Below are 23,847 nucleotides of genomic sequence, written 5' to 3' on the forward strand. Positions count from 1 at the left end.
AAGTTTCAGTTCAGAATTCCACCCAAAACTGAATAATGAATTTATGGCATTAATGTTAAACGCTACTGCTCTGGCATTACTGCAAACCTCCTACTGTTACATGTGAGGCATTTTTCAGCCTAGAAGCAGTGATTTTGTTTCTAATCATCGATGGTCGATGGCCATCCTTTGCTGCGTGACGTCACACACTGCCACTGCGACTTGGAACATGGCTGACCTGTATCTGGCTTAGCAGCTAGGGGGCTGTCAGTCCTGTGCGAGTGCTTCGCTGTGTAGTGAAGTGTTCATTCTTTAGCGATGTGCCCACAAAACGTTTGCAGGCACAATGCAGGGAGGGACCTGGAGAGCTGTGCTGGGCGGTCTAGCCCTGTACTGGGAATCCCGCCCCTTTGGCCACAGACTACTGCCAAAAGTTGTACTTTTGCAAAAACTGAGTTTGAATCAGGCCCAAAGGACGGCTGTATGAATTACATTTGAGGCCTGATAAAAGACAACTAAAATGGAGACATGGAGCGCATGGATAGAGTGAGCGCAGGTGGAAAGGGCCGGATTGGATGAGGATACACAAGAGAAGCATAGGGAATGTCAGACTTACATCACTCAGCTGCTGAGTCACTTTCTTGGCCATCTCTATATCGGGTCGATCAGCCAGTGACGTGAACTGAAGCTTCTGTTCATTGTGTCCCTTCTTATAATTAATCTGGAAGGAGTAGAATGTTCATTTATGTGCATTAGATACAGTTGTAGCCACATTGATGTTTTGTGGTGTATACAAGGACAATTCATACAATTTCCTACATTATTTTATTTTCTAATGTAGTCAGAAAGATAAAGTGATGTATTTAATACAACATTGCAGACAGGCAATTAGAACCCACAAGATAAGATTCCCTGGTGACTGTAAAACATTTCTTTTTTCTATGCACAATATTACACCTTGTAGCGAAGTAATAGAATGCCAATGTAATCTAATCTGCTAGACAGTATTCCTGCTATACGTACATCACTTAGCGCCTTCTGTGCCTTAGCCACTCTCCTTAGCTCCGGACTATCAGAATATGGAAAAAAGGTTGATTTATCCTCGTCCCAGTCTGCTGTGTACAGTTTCTAGAAATAAAAAAATTTAAAAACATATTACACAGTCCCTTTAAACGAAATAAATAAAAGTATTGTTTCAATGAAGAAAATAAGAATAATGAAGACTATAACAATATAAAAAGAATATAATAAACCATAATTTTTCTTTCTGTATTTTTTAAACTAAGGTATAAGGCTGCGATTATAAATAATTTGGTAAATATATATATATATATAAATATATATTCCCTAATATAACGAATGGTGTATTACCTGTCTATAAAGTATGGATGTCCCTTATGTTTTCCTGAAGTGGTTACCACTGAAGAATGGGGCAGTATAATGGGATCATTGCCATGTCTTAAACAAACTGTCTTTATTTTTTTTAAATTTATTTCCGAATATTTATATAGGGCACGCATATTCCGCAGCGCTTTACAAAGAATAATTAAACATTTACATCAGTCCCTGCCCCAGTAGAGCTTACAATCTATGGAGGTCATTCTGATTTGATCGATCCCCTGCGCGTTTGCACAGGGGAGCAATGCTGTGCAACTGTGCATAAGCATTTATGTGCATGTGCAGCCACTTTGTGTGAGCAGGCGTGGCAAATTGATTATATGCATTCGCACCTAGCCGTGTGGACGGGGGCGTGTGACCGCACACTGCAGTCACGTCCATGGGAACGCCCAGCTTTTCATGGGCATTCCCATGGAAATCCGCTGGTGAAACGCGCGTGGATGGCAGGCAGCTGATCACACTCTTCCCGTAAAGGGACGCCACAGATCTAAGACAACAGAGAGGGGTCTTAGGCCTGCAAGCACTGTAGAAGTCAAATTAAATTAACAGATGGACGTTAAGGTTGGCCAGCGGCAGGCAGCGTTTACATGGCCCACAAAGAATCCCGACTGCTAATAGCCCAACAGATCGGCAGAGGCTATTCTACCTCATGGGGGTCCATGACCCTCATAGAGGAAGAATAGAAAAGGAGCTCCGGTTGCGCTCCCCCCCCCCGCTGTCTGAGTCCCCGCAGTCTGGATTCTGATGTCGGGCTAATGACTATCCGAATCCCGACTGTCGGTGTGTTATACAACACCCGTAATGCTGTGTATACCCAATAAAGCACAAATATAATGCGGCTGCTTCTATGATTGCTATCAAAATGTTGCCAAGCACTTATCTATGGTTACAAAAAGTTTAAAAGCTGGTTTACTTGGTGCATCTGTTGCTATTTAGCGTATTAAAAATCATAAAATTATCTCTATGGCTATAGCTATAATAATTATAAGATGTATATCAAACAAACCTGCATCTGATATTTGTTTTACTATTAAAAGAAATGCATGATATACCAGCATTTACAGTATGTACGGGTAATTTTGAATAGGCCAAAAACTTGCCAGGAGGAATAAAATCATGTTGATAGTAGGGGGGTGTAGGAATCAAAATACTTGGGGTCACCTGCACCTACAAGTGGCAGGGTGAAAAGGAGGCCGGAGCAGGCAAGATCTGTGTCACCAGTAAGTAATGCGGGGACAGGAGAACAATGGCGAAATGGGGACAAGCATAGCATAATAGAATCAGGGGAGAGGGGACTGCCTAGGGTAACTATACTTTTAGTTGTTACTTGAAGCTATTTAAAGTGTATTTACAGACAAAGTACAGTATGTATTTACATGACCTTATTTACATTAAATGCTAAGTAAAGAATAACGTATGTGTTAGTAGAAAATGACGCTTACCTTGCTGAACATTGCAGAGTTCTTCACCGCCTGCACAAGCTCAGGTGCGTCAGGAGGTAGCAGGTACTTTTCCTTAGTGTCCTCCCAATTTTGCTTGTACAAAACCTGAAATAACAAAATGTATTGGGGTAATTCCAATCTCATGATGACCATTGCATTGCATTGGAAAACACACCTACCTGCCAACATGCAGCACACTTACCTTGCTCATTTGTTTTGACACCTTTTTGGCATGCTCAATATCCCTGGCTTTTTCATCAACATGACAGTTAGTTCTAGCCACGTTGCCATCCATACGGTACTTCACCTATGTCAGAATAGTAAACCAATTAAAAAACAACTTACATTGAGGTTACTGTACTGTCTGTTATGAACTACTAATACTGCCTGTACTGCCTGCCTCCAGTCCTCTGCGGTCAGTTAATGACCATTGACTCTCCATTTCCTCGGCCATTGCATCTCATGAGTGTATTCAAGATTTTGCCGCACTGCCCCCTTCATTGGAATGAGCTCCCTCGCTTTAGTAGACTCTCCCGACATTGGTCGCTGAAAACTCACCAGTTCATCAAAGCGTACCCTTCTGGATAAAATAGTACTGAGGCCACTACCTGTACCTGCTGCCTCATGTCCTAGCAATCCGTGCCATGCTCACTTCCTGCCTTCAGGTCTCCTTTCCTGTATCTCATGTCATCTGTCTGTCTCTCCCTCCTTCTAAACTGTAAGCTACTTGGAGCAAAGCACTATTCCCTCCTGTTCTCACAACTGTCTTCTCTCACACTTCAATTATAGCTTTCTCTTACTTACTCACCCACCGTCTATAACCACAACGCTTCATCTCAGCTGCATTGTGTACTGAGAACCGTTCTGCTAATTGTTACCTGTGCTCTGTTTTAGGTTTTCAGTTTCTGTAATGTTTACCCTGTATTCCTGTAATATGTGTTATTTGTATGGTTCTGCAAACCACTTCTGGCGCCTTATAAATAAAATGTTATATTAATAACTATAATAATATTTATAAACAAATTATAGAGATTCCTGAATTTTAAGCATTGAGAATAAGACGGAATTATGTTACCAAACTGAACAATTTGTGGATTATTTAATAATGTTGCACAGAACAAGGGAATGCCAACATTCACAGATCCAATCAGATATAAGATTTTGTTAGACTGCTACTGTAGGCTCCTAAGAAAAATGATTTTGATTGGTTGATATGAGTTACAGCATATAACTGCTCACTGCATCACTTTGTTAAATGAGACTTTCCACCTAACTGTCTTACTGGAAGAAAATATATAATATGGTGGTAAATTATGGTCCTCAAGTACCCTCAATAGGTCCTAGTGTTAGGATACCCTGGCTCTGTCAGGGGGGGGGGGGGGGGGGGGCTGCACAATAACCTTGGCCCTGCACAATAATTCTAACAGAAAAGCAATATAGTTTGCAGAGGACTGCCAAAAGCCCACCACTGGTTCTGTCTCTGCTTAATGGGAGGAGTCAAGTGGGGAATTAGGTGGCAAAGGGAAATGAGTTTCACCACCTATCAATGACGACTTTAAGCCCTGCTTACCATAACACACAGAATAATAAACATGTTTAATCCCTAAGGCAGAGGTTCCCAAACTGTGTGCCGTGGCTCCCTGGGGTGCCTCGGGACACATGCAGGGGTGCCTTGGGTTGGGGGTCCAAGACTAACTCAAATTATTAATGGTTAGTTATTTATGAGCAAAACCAGTGCTGGTGCCTGCCAATCATAAAATGTGTACAAACAGAAGCAAATCCTGCCCTTTACCACATAAATCACCCTAAGAATCAAATATATACCCAATCTAATTACATTTTGTTTGGCCTAGGGGTGCCGTGAAAAAAGTTCTGAAACTCTAGGGTGCCCTGATTCAAAAAAGATTGGGAACCCCTGCCCTAAGGAGTGTACACACTGTGCAATTTTGTCAGGAAAAAAGACCTGGAAGGTTAGCCAAAATCGTACGGTGTTAAACATGCAGCCGATGCCGATGTGCGGCCACGCTATATCAGTATCGCATAGCAAAATTCACGTAAGTGAACATAAACAAACTTGCATCTAGTCAAAATAGCTTAGACAAAATCATCCGCTAACAAAAACCGCACCGTGTGTACACACCTTTAGACAACGGTGTCCTGATAACACACCCAAAGAGCCCCATTATTAGCCTCAGAATTGGGACTAAACTGTATGGGCCTCTTTCTTGGGCTCAAGTTCTACTATATCACATAGGAACTTATTCTAGTTCACTCTTTCTGACAAAATCCTTCTTAGATGGACAAAACCATGTGCACTGCAGGGGGGCAGATGTAAAATGTGCAGAGAGAATTAGATTTGGGTGAGTTATTTTGTTTCTGTGCAGGGTAAATACCGACTGCTTTATTTTTACACTGCAATATAGATCTCAACTTGAAACCCACCCAAATCTAACTCTCTCTCTACACAAGTTGCATCTGCCCCACCTGCAGTGTACATGGTTTTGTCCATCTAAGAAGGATTTTGTCAGAAAGAGTGAACTAGAATAAGGCCCATACTGACCACAGTGACCACAGTGACCACTATAATAATGTATTCACATTATCACTCCATATTTTTCATTTGGTCCAATGCAACATAGAACATTCCCATTTTATTTCAAATGGAAATTCGCCAAAGGATGTTTGTATTTGATCGATCTTTATTAGTACTGTAATATTGTTATTGTGTATGTATAGAAATGTATTTTACAGAGTCGAAGTGACCTTATATTTATTAGTAACACTGCCCAGACCCAGCGTCTGTCTTATGTATATGATGCTTTCATAGACTTCAGCATTCACTAGTTCAGTGGTTCTCAACCTCGATCCTCAGGACCCCCCCAACAGTTCACGTTTTCCAGGTCTCCGCACAGAATCACAAGTGAAGTAATTAGCTCCACCTGTGATCTTTTAAGAATAATGAGTGCACCTGTGCACCTGCTGAGTGACCTGGAAAACGTGAGCTGTTGAGAGGTCCTGAGGACCAAGGGTGAGAACCACTGCACTAGTTAGTATCACGGTCAGCCGCATCTTCTGACATAAACCAGGTCGGGTGCACATACTACTATTTTCTGCTGGTACCAGCCTGGAACATACAGTATACCTCTTTTATCTCCATGCCTACAACGTTAGCATTTGCTAACTTTACATTGATCTGCAAGCTGCGGGAAATGCACCTGTATTTCTGATCCAATTTGCTCCTTGGATTATGGCATAAAATGCACCCAATTTACATGAGCTATAGAGGTTTCTGGAAAATAATAATTGGTACTTGTGTAGTGTCACAGCGCCAACATGGCGCCGTGCGTCTGAGTCCCCTTGCGGGGCTCGCTTCGCTCGCACACGCTGCGGGCTCGGTGGCTCGCTACACTCGCCACGCTATCTAAAATCAACTCCATGCCAACATGGATAGTGGAGGTATGAAATATCCATGTTGGCATGGAGTTAAGTTACTTTATTTTACATAGTTTGTGGCAAGGGTACAACCCGGAAGTAGCACGGCGCCATGCTGGCGCCGTGAAACTACACAAGTACCGAATAATTTACCGTAGTCTCTATTTTGCGTTCTCACAGCATAATCCGTGTATGAGTTAAACAAAGAAGGAGGAATACAAAATATTCTGTTTCATCCCTAAATTATGGGGGTTATTCTGGTTGGTTTGCAAAAGCAAACTCCTTCCTTAATGGACAGGTGGGGCAGATGTAGAGAGAGTTACATTTGGGAGAGTTATTTGGTTTCTGTGCAGGGTAAATCCTGGCTGCTTTATTCTAACACTGCAATTTAGATATCGGTTTGAACACACCCCACCCAAAATTAACTCTCTCTTCACATGTTACATCTGCCCCACCTGCAGTGCACATGGTTTTGTGCATTAAAGGAGAAGTTTGATTTTGCAATCCACCCAGAATCACCCCCTAAATACAAGGAAATTAGAACGTCAGAACATAAGGGCAAATTAATATGAAGGACTCGGCTTACCTCACTAAGCTGGTTTTGGGCTTTTTTGATCCGCCTGAGTTCCGGTGTGTCGGTAGTGATGGCATACGGTTCTCCCCGGTGTTGCTCATATTTCTCTTTATATTTATTCTAAGACACGATGTAAATAGAAAGTTATATGATTGATCTGTTACATCTCATTCAAGAAACAAAGGACTGGGTGTTGGTTGCTGCAATATAGGCCTCTGCCTAAGGTGCAAGAAAGTTTGAGGCACACTGATTACATCCATCTACAGAGAAAGAGAAATAAATAGTGCTTCCCGGTTCTACCCTAGAATTCTTCTTGCACATGGATTGTTTATGTGGTTGTTGCAAACATAAGACCCAAAAGATGATTACATACATATATGGACTTGGGAGACCAATTAAAATTTTTGTCTTAAGTGGCAAAACACCTTGTCCCAGCAGTGGCGTCACCTCAGGGGTGCAAGCCGCTCCTGGGTGTCACCCACAGATAGATGACACCAAAATGCTGCCTCCTCTGCAGTGACAGAAGCTGGGTGCTGCAGTGTAACATTACGTGCAGCACTTTGATCCTATCAACGTGTAGGAGCCGGGCACTACAAACATCATGACAGTCTCCAGGGGCATAGCAGCATCTCCTGTAACCCTAGAGTGAGGCAATACCCCTTCCCATGAAGCCATGCCTTTTTAAGCAGCATGTGCATGGAGTCTAGAAGCTGCAACCAAGATAAGTCAGTATTGCCAACTTTCTGGCTGTCCCCACCGGGAGAGGGCAGCCAGTTCAGTGAGGCAGGGAGACGGGGCAACTGATGAGGCAGGAAAGGGGTGGGATGGGGATCATCCAGAGTGGGGCGTGGTCAGCATGATCATGTCCTCTTGGCCACTCCCCCTGACATGCAATACCGGTAGCATTGCACAGCAGGGAAAAGGGCTACAAAGACGCAAATCGTGTCATTTGCTCCCACAGAGAGTCGAGGGAGACTGGCCACATTCCAGGAGGCTTTCCCCCCTTCCAGGCGGGCCGGGAGGGGGACCCAATTATGGGAGGGTAGGCAACCCTGAGGTAAGTGATGCCCCTGTGTCCCAGCAAAGGGACTGTGTTCCCTTAAAATAAATATTGCAGTAGGTGTTGTTCAAAGTTTCAAAATATCATCAATACCAATGTTGCCAAATGATAAAATGTGTCTTTTGAACTAGAATCCTAGTTGTCTACCCTCCTGCATTCTGCAGGAGGCTCCCTGAAATAACAGCAATATCCCTCTATTCCTCATTAGTCTACCAATCTCCCTCATTTCACGTAGCCCACATTAAACTGTTACATTTGTTGGGAAAAAAAGGAATGAGAGACAGATACATTTACATTGAATCATCTGCACCATTTCCCAGCAGTTTATCAAGTACAGTACTTACTAACTGCTTTGGAGATCATCTACTTTTGGATAGAAGTCATTTAAAATTACACACCCAGGCTTCTAGGTGCCACATTCACGATCTCTTTTAACAATCTCTCCATATATGGAACTAGACACGCCCTATGGGTGGAGTATGACATGCCCCCTCAATGGGGCTCTTTGCAAAATTCTATTAGCAACTATAATCTCCCTGAAACTAGTTTTCAAAAGTAGGCAAGTATGACTAGAATAGATATTGCTATAAGTGTGGGTTTGTGACAAGCCTGTGAAAGTTGTTGATTTTGGACTATTACAGCCTTTGCGGGAGATTCTCTAAAACTTGCCGCCCAGCTCCGCCCCCCTTCGCCACCCATCGCAATCATAATTATTGCATATGTTCTAACATATGCGATAATTCTAGCAAAGGACAGCTCTTGCGTTAAGAGCTGTCCTTTGCGGTGAGAGTCGTCGGGTCCCAGCAGGTCCCGGCGGCTCCCTCCCACACCCGGCGCTGCTGCTCCTGCGCCGGGCTCTCCTCCTCCCTGCACCCAGAAGAGGATCAGTGCAGGGAGGAGGTCACAGGTCCGGGCAGCACGGGTTTTTACCGCATTTTTACCTTAGAGAATCTCCCCCATAGTCCTCTAGAGGACAGGCCAACCTCACAGAATGGAATTCAAAGACGACTGTTGCTGTCATCAGCAATATCAATCTTTCTCCAATAAAACAAATACCCCACTTACCTGACTGAACATGTCTTGCATTTTCTTGCTGTGTGCTATATACGGAGTCATAAACTTTGACGTATCCACCTTTTTCTTAATTCTCTTCTTCTTTTCAGCGGGAGCAGCAGATGACTCAGCTGCCACTGGGCCACTGGGTGGTTGCTGTAAAACGAAACACAATCAGATATCTTCCATAGCTGTATGTGTTCTACCTCTAACATCTAAAGCAAAGGTTCTCAAACTCAGTCCTCAGGACCCCACACTGTCCATGTTTTCCAAGGTAACCTGTGCATGTAAAAGAGGTTGGTGACAGTTGGTGATACACAGGGCTCTTGCCAGGAGCGAGTTTGAGAACCACCGATCTAGTGGAATTAACAACCAGGATTAGAGAATTTGGACTAAATTAGCTGTTAGCAACTTGGAAAGCTGCAGACTTCTTACCCCTGATCCATTTTTGCTTAATCAACAGAATATATATATAGACAATAAGATATCAGGTGATAAGAAAGAGTGGGGCAGATGTATTAAGCCTTAAGAGATAAATGCAAGGGTGATAGAGATAAACATCCAGCCAATCAGCTCCTTACTGACTTTTTTCAAACACAGCCTGTAACATGGCAGTTAGCAGGTGATTGGCTGGACGTTTTTCTCTCCTTATCACCCTTGGATTTATCTCTTGTTAAGAATTAATACATCTGCCCCAGTATTAGAAAAGCTGCATACTTACCATGGTTCCATGGTTTTATTGCAATTGAGGAACTGATCAGACCTAGTTGTTACTATTAATGTAAGCATGAGTAGCCATAGCCATGGAGTTTAAGCTGATATGAGCGGTAGGTAGAGGAATCCTAATAAAGCCATATTATAATGTTCAAAGCAAGCTTGACGTATGTTGGAATGAAGCTACTCACTACCTAAGAAGCAATGCTGATGAAATGTACGGAACAAGCGCTTATCGCAGATGTGCAGCAATGATGAAAAAAGCAGATGACCTGGAGAGAAGCAGCATTAATATGGAAGCCAACATCTAAATTGGATACGGCTTGGGTTAACATGTATGGCAGCAAAGCAGGGCCCATGGGGGCGAGTTGTTCTGCTGGCAATGATTGCTATGTCTCATTTCCAGGAACAAGAGAGTTAACTATTCTGCATTTTGGATTTTTGTACAATTTGCATACAGCTGATTCTTACAGGGATATTTCCACAAGAAACACATGAAATATGGCGTATGCAGTGGCGTAACTAGATATTTGTAGGCCCCAAAGCAAAAGTTTGTATGTTCCCCTCTGAACCTCCTAATAGTGAAAAATGTATATAGGACATGTAGTTTTACAGGGAAGGTGGCCCCTCTCAGCTCTGGCTCTCATAGCAGCTGCACTCCCTGCACCTATGGTAGTTATGCTCCTGTGAATAATATATGTAACTATGACAGGGAAGGTGGACCCACTCAGCTCTGGGCCCCATAGCATTTTCACCTATGACAGTTACATAACTGTACATAACACATGTAACTGTGACAGGGAAGATGTCCCCTCTCAGCTCTGGGCCCCATAGCAGCTGCTCCTATGGCAGTTACACCCCTGTATATAGTACATGTAACTATGACAGGGAAGGTGGACCCACTCAGCTCTGGGCCCCATAGCATTTTCACCTATGACAGTTACATAACTGTACATAACACATGTAACTGTGACAGGTAAGATGTCCCCTCTCAGCTCTGGGCCCCATAGCAGCTGCTCCTATGGCAGTTACACCCCTGTATATAATACATGTAACTGTGACAGGGAAGGTGGCCCCTCTCAGCTCTGGGCCCCATAGCAGCTGCTCCTATGGCCGTTACACCCCTGTATATAGTACATGTAACTGTGACAGGGACGATGGCCCCTCTCAGCTCTGGGCCCCATAGCAGTTTCACCTATGACAGTTACACAACTGTATATAACACATGTAACTGTGACAGGGAAGATGTCCCCTCTCAGCTTTGGGCCCCATAGCAGCTGCTCCTATGGCAGTTACACCCCTGTATATAGTACATGTAACTGTGACAGGGAAGATGGCCCCTCTCAGCTCTGGGCCCCATAGCAGTTTCACCTATGACAGTTACACAACTATATATAACACATGTAACTGTTACAGGGAAGATGTCCCCTCTCAGCTTTGGGCCCCATAGCAGCTGCTCCTATGGCAGTTACACCCCTGTATATAGTACATGTAACTGTGACAGGGAAGATGGCCCCTCTCAGCTCTGGGCTCCATAGCAGTTGCACCTATGACAGTTACACCTCTGTATATAACACATGTAACTGTGACAGGGAAGGTGGCCCCTCTCAGCTCTGGGCCTGTGGGCGGAGACTCTGCAGAAGTGAGCTGTTTTGTGCAGGGAGCAGGTTGTCAGGAGGTGAGCTCGCAGCTCTAGTGTTGCACGGGGGGTTTCCCTGCTGGCTTCCCCGGGAGGGATGGATCTCCCCGGGGAAGAAAGCTCCCTGAGTATGGACTGTGTCCGGAGCGCTGAAAGTGCTAATACAGTACTCCATGGAGCCACAGTAATAGGTGGCCAGCCAGTGGCAGAAGGAGCCAATTGTTCTATTAATGTGGATTCCCCCAAACTGCAGGAGGGAGCTCCTCTGAGTGAAGATTTAACTCAGGGTGGAGCGGCAGCAGCTGTTGCCAGCCTGACTGTTAGTGAAGCGGGGGGGTCCCGGCCTTTAGACGCTGGAGAGAATGTATCCCCGGAAGACACCGAGGATGAGGAGGAGATGGAGACGTTTGAGAGCTACACTATTAAAGAACTGCAGCGAGAAAGTCTTTCTATAAGCCGTAAAATAGCAAATAAAAAGAAGAAAAGAAACTCACGCTATAAATGGGAGAAGCCAATTATAGAAAAGGAGATCCTGGCACTAACATCTGCCCTTGAAAGGGTTAAAGCTCAATTAGCATTGAAGCGGTTACAGGAGAAAAAGGCAAAAAGTGAATTACCTGCTGTTTCCTGTGAGACTGAAGTGAAAAATGCACAAGAAATGGAGGTCTGTCAATTGGACAGACAAAATTCTGTTGCGGAGGTACCGGTGGTTGCGGAGATTGGGGAGGCGTCTCCCCAAGTTTCAGATGTGTTGCAGGCAGAGAAGGGTGCACTGATGTGGCAGGTGCAGGAGTAATTACTCCTGAGCTTGTTGGGCCGACGCCCATGCTGTGTGAACCTCCTAATGCTGATGCAGCAGCTGAATGTAAAGGTCTGGAAGTGGAGCGTTCTGACTTCCAGCTAAGAATGGATATAACTGGCACGGAAATCTTGTTGGCGGCAAGGGCGGAAAAAGGCACTGAGGCAGCGACCTCTGGGGCAACATCAGGTGCAGATAGGTGTCTGACATCAGATGGCAAACCAGGGGTTAATGCCCAGGAAGTGCAGTCTGTTTATTCCACAGGTAAAGAACATCAACACCTGCAAGCAGCACAAGGAATGTCAATTCTGGATAAAAATGAACTGTCACCTGGTGAACAACAGATCATTGAGACTGTATATGGACAGATGCTAGTTCCTGAGAGAGCTAAAGTTGCAGCTCAATTATTGCAAAAGGAACAAGTAAGACTGAAAGAGGGGACTGGGGAAGGTAATGCAATATCTGTACCATGTGCTAATGTCCCTGTTAATGTCAATAAGCAACCAGTCCCAGGTATTATTTCTTATGCAAACATGGTTAAGGCTAAACCAGGTGTAAGCACCAGTATTCCCCAAACAAATGTGGGATCAGGTCAGGTGGGGAAAAGGAGAAATTTAATTCAATTTAAATGGTTGGGGAAAGGTGAAGCGCCTTCCAAAGAAGAGTTTCTGCAAATGATCTTCAGTTTGGGGTTCCGTGCAACTGACCTGTACGCCTGCATCCATCCAGTGAAAACTGCAGATTTTGATCTGAGTTTTATTTCATATCAGGGGCTTCAAGCCTTTTGGATGAAATGGCAGGCGTGCAGGTCATCTAAGCCATATGATGCATATAAAGCAGTGCTTGTTACAAAACAGGATAAGGTAAAGGTGAATATATTGGTGAGAAATGAATCCATTCCTGTGCAAGATATAAAATACTGGTTAACAAGGTTTTCTGATGTGGAATCCGAGTTGACCAAGGTTGGCTTTACCATGGGAGTGTGGGGAGGAGCATGGGCTGCAATGGTTAAATTAAGGAATACAGACAGGGGTTTTGCACACATTCCTTCTGCTGCCTATATTGGTAGAGACCGCATACAATGTTTTTATCAGGGACAACCAAGAACATGCTTCCGTTGTGGCGATTTCCGCCACTTAAGTAGTGACTGTACAGTGACTAAATGTGCTTTATGTGGTAAAGTGGGACATACTTCCAAGGAATGTAACAATGTTATGTGTAATATGTGTGGAGAGGAGGGTCACCCCTACAGTAGATGTCCATGGGCAGAACACAATATGGAGGAGAATGTGCCAACTGGGGGAAAGAAAGATGACCAGATGCCGACCTTTCAGTGGGTAATGGGTAAGGAAGTGGCAGGTCAGGAGGGAAATCAGAAAACTGAGAATAAGAAAGTAACATCTGTTGTGGTAGTGGAAAATTCTGCAGTACTAAATCAAAAAGATTCCTATCAAGTAGTAAAGAAAAGTCGTAAAAAAAAGAGAAAAGGAGAGGAAGCAGAAATCAGTTTAAGTAACAGGTTTGGTGGTTTTACTTCAGATGAGGAAAATGAAGGGGAAATTGTTGGAAATGGGGGAGCAAGGAAAGTGGTAGTAAGCTCAAAGGTAGGGGTGGCACGGGTGAAAAAGAGTAAGAAAGGGAATTTTGGAAAGAAAAAGGTAACTGAAATGGTTTCTGATGAAGAAATCCAGGATAGTCTGGACTGGGACCCAGTTGGCACAGAGCTGATTAAAAACAGTGTGGAAAGTATAAGGGAGGGAAGTCGTGTGGATTTAAGTAGTGGAGGGAAAAACATGATTGTATCCCAGAGTGATAGCTTAGTGTCATCTGGGTCAGTAATTGGTCCAAGTATTGAGATGGAAGACAAGGTACTGGGTGATCAGTGCCTGGTACTTAAGTCTGCTTGTGAACCACCAGACCCAGGTTCCTCTCCTAGTTAAACCCTTGAAATATGGTGGTTGAGAAGGGTAAAGTCACTTCTAAGAAGGTGACTAGTAAAAATTGATCTATTGCGGTTTGCATTAATTTATGTTATGTATTAATATATCATGTGTGTTAAGATGTAAAATACTTGTTATTTATTTGTTTATTTATTGTAATATATTGTAAATTTTGTTGCAAGTTTTAATAAATGGGAGAATTCCCTCTTAGCTCTGGGCCCCATAACAGCTGCACCTATGGCAGTTACACCCCTGTATATAACACATGTAACTGTGACAGGGAAGATGGCCCCTCTCAGCTGTGGGCCCCATAGCAGTTTCACCTATGACAGTTACACAACTGTATATAACACATGTAACTGTGACAGGGAAGATGTCCCCTCTCAGCTTTGGGCCCCATAGCAGCTGCTCCTATGGCAGTTACACCCCTGTATATAGTACATGTAACTGTGACAGGGAAGATGGCCCCTCTCAGCTCTGGGCTCCATAGCAGTTGCACCTATGACAGTTACACAACTGTATATAACACATGGAACTGTGATGGGGAAGGTGGCCCCTCTCAGCTCTGGGCCCCATAGCAGCTGCACCTATGGTAGCTACACCCTGTATATAACACATGTAACTGTGACAGAGAAAATGGCCCCTCTCAGCTCTGGGACCCATAGAAGCTGCACCTATGGCAGTTACACCTCTGTATATAACACATGTAACTGTGACAGGGAAGGTGGCCCCTCTCAGCTCTGGGACCCATAGCAGCTGCACTCCCTGCACCTATGGTAGTTACACCCCTGGGCTTATGTATGTTTTTTATTTTGTAATGTATTTCAACCTACATGGGAATGTATTGCCTTCTAATTAGATTAGACTGATTAGCACAAAACTAATTCATACATGTGACTAACAGTATGCCTCCCAACTGTGCTGATGTTGGTGGGACAGCCATTCCCCTAAAGTTAAGGGAGATATTTATTGTCCATCACAACCAATCAGTTTTTTGCATTTATTTTATAGCATATCCTTAATAAATTATTGCAAGAATATGATTGGTTGCTATCGGCTACACCTCCATGTGTCCTCTTTAGAATCCCATTAAGTCATCTTTAAATTTCATTAAAAAAATGTAAAGATAAATATTAATCTAGACAGATGGTGGGACTCTGGGCAAGGAAACCAATGTGATTGCTTGATACAAAATGGAAAGTCGTTTGGTGCGCCCATAAATATGTCTGGTGCTGTCTCCGCCACCAAAAAAGTGATGCCCTGGCATTACGTAGAGACAATATCGTCTAGTGTGTACACTCAAAACCGGTAACTACAGTATGTGTATCACTCCTGTTGTTAATGATTCTATGAACAATGAACTCTAGTTGCAGATCAATTTGACTATATAGCCAAACTACCTACATCAGGCATGTCCAAACTATGGCCCTCCAGCTGTTGTGGAACTACAAGTCCCATCATGCCTTGGCACAATTTTGTTATTAGGAAATGCTAAACTATGGTAAAGCATGCTGGGATGTGTAGTTTCACAACAGCTGGAGGGTCACAGTTTGGACATGCATGACCTACATGTTCAGTGGGCCCCGGTGATGTCTCTAAACGATATCAATTAATCAGTGTGTACGCACAATATCGGCCACACGCTGCCCCAGATGATATTGTTTACTATATCAGCTGCAGCCAGGCCGACGTAGGGTTGGCTAGTGTGTATGGGTTATATTACTTACTGTATAGTGTACAACTACTGCACAGGCAGCCTGTTCTACTTTAAAGAAATCGCTGATAACCGAGAGATCGATCTTTAAGATGGGAAACACACAACCCTTTCATTTTTTTTGCCTTTGTCAGGTTTATTCTAGTTAGCAAAATGGATTTTATGTAGGGGTTTGATCTGTACAAGGGGTGACAGCTACACTGTCTGGATTAGGTGAATTGTCCCAAACAATCACCATGATTTAAAAGATGCATCCCATTGTTTCTTATGGAAAAATCCCTGAAAGCAGCACGGCTTAAATAGCAGGTTAAAGATGAAAGATTTTTAGTTTGCTTTTAGTGCTTTGCTGCTGAGGTGTTACCTCCTCAACTCCCCCTTCTTCAGTGATTGTCTCTTCATAAAAGTACTGTAAAAAAAATGGTAATTGCGTTGACAGCTCCAAAACTCAATAAACAGGTGAAGAAAAGCACTGTGCAGCCTGGATACAGAAAACACCTAAAGCTTACACATCTTATATAAGTACAGTATTACCATTTATTCATGAAGAGCATATTCTGTAGCAAACAGATTTAAGTAATTTCATTAATGTATTCAATGCAGGGTCATGACTGTTGGGTTGGCCTGACAGCCGTGACTCTGTCCTGTTCTCTGCTGGCTCCAAACTGATTTGGAAGACGGGATTCAATGCCCGCCTGACAAGCGTCAAGAGGAGGGGGTGTGGCCGCGAGAAGCGGCCGGGAATCTGCGAGCTGCGGCCCAGAGCTCGTCGTCGGAGCTCGCCCACTGTTTGTGAAGTCAGGCACATTTTGCCGAGATCCCTGTTCAATGCTGTTGGGGAAGACAGCATTGAATAGGGCCCCACCGCTATTTCCCCCGTCGGGAATAGCGGCAGGAGATTGAATATCCACCTAAATCTGCATATACTCCTGTAGGTTCATGGAGATTTCCATTACGCTTGCACATCAATTTCCCCCCCATTAAAAATTAGATGATTTGAAAATTATTGATAGAAATGATGATGACGATGATGATGATGATGATGATTTAAAAACAAAATTAAAAAAACATAATGTATAACTCAATTACTTTCTTTTGGCATTGTAAAATTCAAAGATAAACTCTGTTTTAGAATTTCTAAAGGTGATTCTTTGGGAGACAAGTAAAAGTTTTCTTCCAGATTTTATTATAGAATGAGTAAAGTTTCCGGTAAATTAATGTAAATGCGTCATATCTGCTATTTTATTATTTTACTTATCCCCGTTGTGTCCTTTGAAATACATACAGTACGTGACTCATTTCACCACACAAAAGGTATTCTGCAATACACAGGAAAAATATATATTTATTCCAAACAAATATCTTATTTTTCGTTTTGACAAGTTAAAATGTTGCATAAAAATCTGTGAAAGTTTCTACTAGGAATATTATCTATAAGGCAATTAGCTACAAAAAAAATGTATATTGTTATTTATCACGAAGAATAGGTGAAATCCATTTTTAACTAATTAAATTAGAGTGATTTTTTATTTTAGTTTCTGATACATTTGCATAATTCTGCTAATGTTACTGAACCATGTTATAATGTCTAATGGCACCCAAACACTTCTTAGTTAGAATTCTTCGATTTTGATATATCACAGCGACAAATTGTATGCATCGGACGCCAATCGCATGTGTCACCCGACGTGATGCATCAGCACATTGGTCGAATCTCGCATCACAAGATATTTTGTGCTGCACATAATATTAATCAAATCTCATTTGTGATCAAAAGCGGGTTTTTAACACATGCGATTTATCACGAGTGCTATGTGCGATCTGTGTTGTTTATATAGCCCCAGATAACTCTGCCCTCATTCCATGACCCAGTTTTAGGTCACATGGGGCATGCGATTTATCGCATGAATGTATGCACATCAAATGAGGGGAAAAGCACTTCAGATGCCATTTATTGCACGGGGAGCTTCAATGGAAATCTAAGCGTTATATCGAATCACATCCGAACGCTCAAGAGTATGGACACCATTTGATGGAGCTCATATCTGACTTGAAATTTTTTATTAATTGTGAATTTCCCTGTTTTCCTGTAATCTTTGGAAGACACCATATGATACAGACATATTTTTGTAATACTGTAGGTGAATTCCTGATAGAACTTGACAAGGAACATCCGAGAGGTGGGCATGGGGATGTGAATGGTATCATAACTGTCCCACCCCATACTGCAAGATGTCACGATTTATAGTATCAAGGAGAGGGGCTTGATGCAATTCTCCATGATTTATGTCACCATGACCCTTTCCCAGGGCCGGCTCTACCACTAGGCAGCTTTAGGCAGCTGCCTAGGGCGCCGGGATCTGGGGGGCACCACCAAGTCTGCAAATCAAAAAATCAAGGATGTCTATGAAGATCCTTGTTGTACTTAATGCGTGTGGCGGGTGTGGAACTTCTAAGACCTCACCTCTATACTTTCCCTTGAGTCATACTTCCTACAGTGCTGCCCCACCCTCCTTGTACTCTGTTGTGGGTGGCAAAGGGGAGGGTGCACAGGACTATTTGGAGGGGGTGGGGGGATTGGGGGGGGGGTAGGTTGAAGTTTTTCCTAAGGTGCTAAGAAGCCTTGCACCGGCCCTGCCCTTTCCCACCCACTGCACTTGGGAATTTATCTGAGTGGGCTATGCATCTGGGAGTCCAGGGGAACTCAATTTCTGAAGTCTCTCTGACATTCCAGAAGAGTAATCAAATATGCAAAAAATCCACAGCAAAAATAAAAAAATCTATTCATTGAACTGTGCTTTAGTCAGCTTGATTTGATCTGGTACAGATAGTTCAAATACTACCTTGCTATTAAAAACATGCATTTGCATAAACATCTTACGGATCTTTCTTCTATCTAACTTAGGGTCTGATTAAGAGTTGATCGCTAGTGTGCAAAGTTGCAGATGGCTGTGCCCCCTGTAAATTTGCAAATTAATTCTATTACTAATTACTAACCCCAGCAAATCCATGAACAATTCCCAAACCATCTAATGGTTTTTGCAGTCTGTGCAAATGTGAGTACATTACGTCTGACCCCCACCCTTAATCTGCGACTGAGACATTCTGGTAGTGGTCATCAGTGTCATAGATTCTACTAAAAAATGTGTACGCCTGCGTTTTTTCAGATTACCATGCCCAAACAATGGCTTCCTGTCAATCAACCCCCTGCTAATTTGCATTTACAAATTTTCTGTCGCTACTCGGGGCTTGCACAATGTGTTCGGAACGCATGCCTAGTCATTGCATAATTGCTCAATCTGCAAATCCAATGATCAGCCATCAACTTTGAATCAGTAATGACACTTGCTATAGATATTTTTAAAGCAAAGACGATATTTCTCTATGTATCTGGTTCAGAGCAACCACCCAAGAGAGGATTACTACTAAAAATGAGAGTGTGTATCTTAGCATAAGTGTGTTGCTATATTGTTTTATGTCTAGGCACTGTAACAATATTAATTATAAAATCAATATCAAAATGGTTATCGTCTGTACCTGATAACTCCTCTCTTCACCTCCCCTGCACAACTTTGGTGTTCTATTGGGTCAAAGCAATTTTACTCTTTCATATGCAGAAAAATAGATGTTATTTAATGTAATGCCCATTGCACATTTTAGCGAACTTTGTAATACCCATTACACTATACAACAAACCGTAATGCCCATTACATACTATATAACAAACCGTAATGCCCATTACACATTTGACACATAAGTGCCACTTACCTACATGCTCATTGCTAGAAACTTCATGCTCGATACCAGAGGCTTCATGCTCGATGCCAAGGGGCATCAAGCACGATGCCAAGGGGGACTGAATTAGCTCGTTGCCAAGAGGGACTGAAATAGCTCGTTGCCAAGGGGGACTGAAATTGTTCGTTGCCAAGGGGCACTGAAATTGCTCGTCCGCTGCTGTTTTCAATACAAGTCTTCAACTGGACTGCTAGCCAATAGGCACTCGCGGTCCAGCAGCCAATCAGAAGGAGCATTGGTGGCTGCTGGACCGCAATCACTTATAGTCTAGCGGTCCAGTGGGAGACTGGAATTGAAAATAGCGGCGGACAACTGTGCACAGAGTGTAGCGGGCAAGCTGGCATATTTCAGCCAGTGCTGGCATACCCTTTTATTCCATCATGGAGGTTACAAATCTACTGATCGCAGGATCAGGTGGGTGGACTCACATGATGTAAGTGCTGATTACTTTTAACTTGTAAATTGCAAAAATGTTATAATACTGCAAAAAAAAAGTAAGTTATGGTAATGTCTTATTTACAGTAGTATAAGAACACTGGGCTATAGGTCAAATATATAAAGTGAATAAACAAATAAAGTAGAGTTTTTAAAGTATAATATATACAGCCCTGTATATGACACACATCATTTTGATAATATACAGTATTTCATGTACAGCAAATCCTGATATTCTCCAATACATACATAGGAAAGTACAATGGATTCAGTCAAGTTATTTTTGAATGCCGAGCTCATTGCTCAGAGAAGCCTACATCATTTTTTTCCGATTGCACAATAGGCGGATTCCCCAGGGAGGCTGTCATTCTTTCCTTGACATGCCATAAAGTAAATATAGCAGTGGTTTCATTGGAGATTAGATGTAAAATAATATGTTATTTAAATTCTGTAAATTGTAATGCATACAGATGGAGAGCCTCTCAGCCAGTTCAGGGAATCACTAGATTCCCAGAGCTGGTGCAGGCTGACGGAAAGGCGCACCATCTGATGGGGATTCGCAAGTGTCTCACATACTCATGCCTCCCCGCCACACGGCGGTGGGAAGCAGATTCCCTGCTTCAGGGAGACGCGCAGGGTTAGTGGGGGCTGCGGGGGGCTGTGGGCAGTGATGGGGGAGCAGCAGGGAGGTGGCAGAGGGTGGCAATGGGCTCCATTAGAATGGGGTGTACAAACATCTAGTGCACGCATGCCCCCTTCTGGCGGCTGGCAAACGGCGGTGGATAAGATCTGCTCCATCTGTATGTGATATTTCTATTTATACAATTACTTGTATTGTTTTCAAGATGCGCATATTTCCATAATCAGAAAAGTAACCCTTACTACAGATCCTTTGTAAACTACTTTGTTTGAGCTGATCTCCAAGTTACCAGAAACATTCCACACAAAAAACTTTAAACTACTAGTTTTTTTTATTATATCAAACAGAGGAGTGCCATGTACCAATATTGTGCCAATATTAGATTACTGTTACATCTTATTTTAACAGGGATGCAATATACTTTTCTGCAAAGAGGTTATATTTTTTTAAACAGATAGGTAACAAGGGGGTGATGTGGACCCCATGGCAGTACACCATCCAGATATCAAGGAACGTAACAGTTTATGTTTAAAACTTAATCATATTGTAACATTTAATTGGAGGAATTTATTATCATTAGTTTTACTACTGCTAAATATGTGCATTGTAAAAAATGTTGTTACTAAAGCAAATATACTGCTACTTTAGTTAATGCTTTGTTATTACAAGTATCTTTCTTGGTAAATTAGGTTGCACAGTTCTGTTGCTGCTTGTGGGTAAAGCAATATAGTGATATTTAAATTAACCCTTTGAGTGCCAAGATCTCTGTGAGAGATATCTGCAAAAAAATGCCAGCATCGCTCACATTTGTTATATAAATTCAAATAACAAATTATTTGTAAAAATAGATTATTTTCCCTATATAAGGCACACATTACAGGTCATCATGATGAATACAAATGTTTGCATGGCAATTATTACACCTATTTTGACAAATTCACTTGGCACTCAAAGGGTTAATAACAGAAATACACTACTGTAGAGTTTTTCCATGCATCTGATTATTGAAGTCAATATTACAAATAATCAGATGCAACAATCTACAAATCTACAAAAATAATACAAATAAATACCACACACGTCCATAAAATGCAATTAGATAGTGTTCAAATTTTAGGACTGTTTCGCATTCCAAGATTAAATATAAAATATTTGTATGGGCTGAGACATCCTTCTCTCTCGTCCTCCAGAAACACAGTGAAATTGATACTGAGAATTCCCTTTTGCAGAGAGGAAGTAAAATAGTTTCAGCACATTGCAGAAGCTATTTATACCCTGCTGTCCCCACAGAAATCCAGTTACATGTAGCTTTCTCCTCGCATCTGGAAGATTCTAGAGAGGGGTCCATCAGCAGAAGGTCTCTTACAGTACTCTGAGCAGCCTGCACAGATTGGTAGCCAGCATGTACAGTACAGTATGTGCTCCATTTAGGCAATCCAGAAATGCACCAAGACTGTAATGTAATATGCACTGGGTCCAGTCTCACCAGATCACTGTACACATATATATATATATATATATATATATATATATATATATATATATACATACACATACACATACATACATATATATATACATTATTATTATTATTATTATTATATTTAGTTCTGTTCCAAGGAAAAGCTGACTCTTCAGAGAGTGCACATATAAGCATGAAGTCAGCTGGAATATATAATTACCAGTTGCCCATGCAACACATACTGTATATATCTATATCTATATAGATATATAGATATGTATAAGTATTTTTTACACATCTGTAAATATTTTACACCTGAATAGTCCTGTAACAAAGTAAAGAATGGAGCATTCATTCAGTTTTATATCTGCAAATAAGTTAGACTTGTAAGAGAAGGTCACTATATTCTATATATTGTCATATATTTATACCACAATAGGGCCTGATTCAGGGAGGATGCATTTGCAGCCGCAACTGCATGTTTTGCTCACCATCGGACAATACAACATCTCACTATCAGACATTATAGAAGCTCTATGGAGGTACAGAAAGTAGCCACCGATGTCATTGCAAATGGGTCTTTGGATGTAGTAGCTTGCAGTGGTATCCCTGCGTCCTACTAGTCACCACCCTTTTACATCCTTGTTACCACCATCTCCCTGCAAATGTGTTCTTCTACTCCAGCTCATAACAATTGTGATGCATGTGCAGACTTAAGACATTGGGTGCCTGCCCAACATCGACACTGTGTCCACCACTGAATCAGGCCCATAATAACATTCAAAGCTGCCATTACTTCTGCGGAACTGCAAGACTAAGGTTTGGCTGTTTTCCAATGTACAATAACAGTACAACAAGAAGAAGATTCGAGGAGCATGATATCAAAATACCGCTTGTCTTTGTCTACTAAGGCCAGAAGCTCAGCAATTCCTATACTCAGAATACCAATAGATTGCAGTGAGTATTTTAACCATATCCATAACACTAACCCAACACCTCCCGCAGCCTATCACTAACAAACTTCACCCACAGCCTAACTCTAACTATCCCTTCCTGCAGCCAAACCCTAACAACCCCTCCCACCCCGACCCCCACCCCCGATGCCTAAATTTAAAGCTAACATGAAAGTACTGTAACCCTATCTCTAATACTCACCTTGAGCATCCATTAGCACTGTGAGCATTGGAAGTCTGACTATGGGCCTGATTCAGACCTGATCACAAAGTCTAAGGGGGATATTCAATCACCGGCGAGCATCTCCCGTCGGGCTCGTTCTGCCGAGAACGGCCGGGAATTGCAGAGCTCATGGCCGCAGCTCGACTATTCCTGGCCACTTCTAGCGGCCACACCCCCTTCTCACCCCTCGGCAGGCGGGACATTGAATCCCGCCTGCTTGTTCTCAGTCGAGCTGACGGAGAACGGGACTGGGTCCTGGCTCTCGAGCCAGCTCGACAGCCGTAACCTGTAGATTGAATACCCCCTAAGTGTTTTTCAAATGGGCAAAACCATGCTGCACTACAGGTGGGACAAATGTTTCATGTGCAAAGTGAGTTATGGGGCATACACACACAGAGATTTATGCTTAATTTCTAAGCAATCTGCCTAGAACACTTTGAAATGAAGCACAAGCCGCTCATTGTGTTTGCCCCAAGTTATGTTATGTTGTTTCTGTGCAGGGTAAATACTGGCTGTTTTATTTTACACTGCAATTTAGATTTCAGCTTGAACACATCTCACCCAAATCTAACTCACTCTGCACATGTTACATCTGCCC

The 23,847-nt window shown here is 42.6% G+C and overlaps 1 protein-coding gene across 1 annotated transcript in view; it reads right to left on the minus strand.

Annotated features, from left to right (window-relative positions):
* NEB (nebulin) overlaps positions 1-10,011 on the minus strand; it is a 172,025-nt gene extending 162,014 nt beyond the window's left edge. The window contains exons 1-7 of the mRNA XM_083155043.1: positions 9,925-10,011; positions 8,951-9,094; positions 6,838-6,945; positions 3,022-3,126; positions 2,820-2,924; positions 1,003-1,107; positions 596-700 (exon numbers count right to left, since the gene is read on the minus strand). Of these exons, the coding sequence (XP_083011169.1) occupies positions 596-700; positions 1,003-1,107; positions 2,820-2,924; positions 3,022-3,126; positions 6,838-6,945; positions 8,951-9,094; positions 9,925-10,011 (759 nt within the window). The remainder of the gene's footprint in view (positions 1-595; positions 701-1,002; positions 1,108-2,819; positions 2,925-3,021; positions 3,127-6,837; positions 6,946-8,950; positions 9,095-9,924) is intronic.
* Positions 10,012-23,847: the final 13,836 nt, after the last annotated feature.

The sequence above is a fragment of the Crinia signifera genome, chromosome 7 (assembly GCF_055691185.1).
Source record: "Crinia signifera chromosome 7, ASM5569118v1, whole genome shotgun sequence".
In the NCBI taxonomy this organism is placed as follows: domain Eukaryota; kingdom Metazoa; phylum Chordata; class Amphibia; order Anura; family Myobatrachidae; genus Crinia; species Crinia signifera.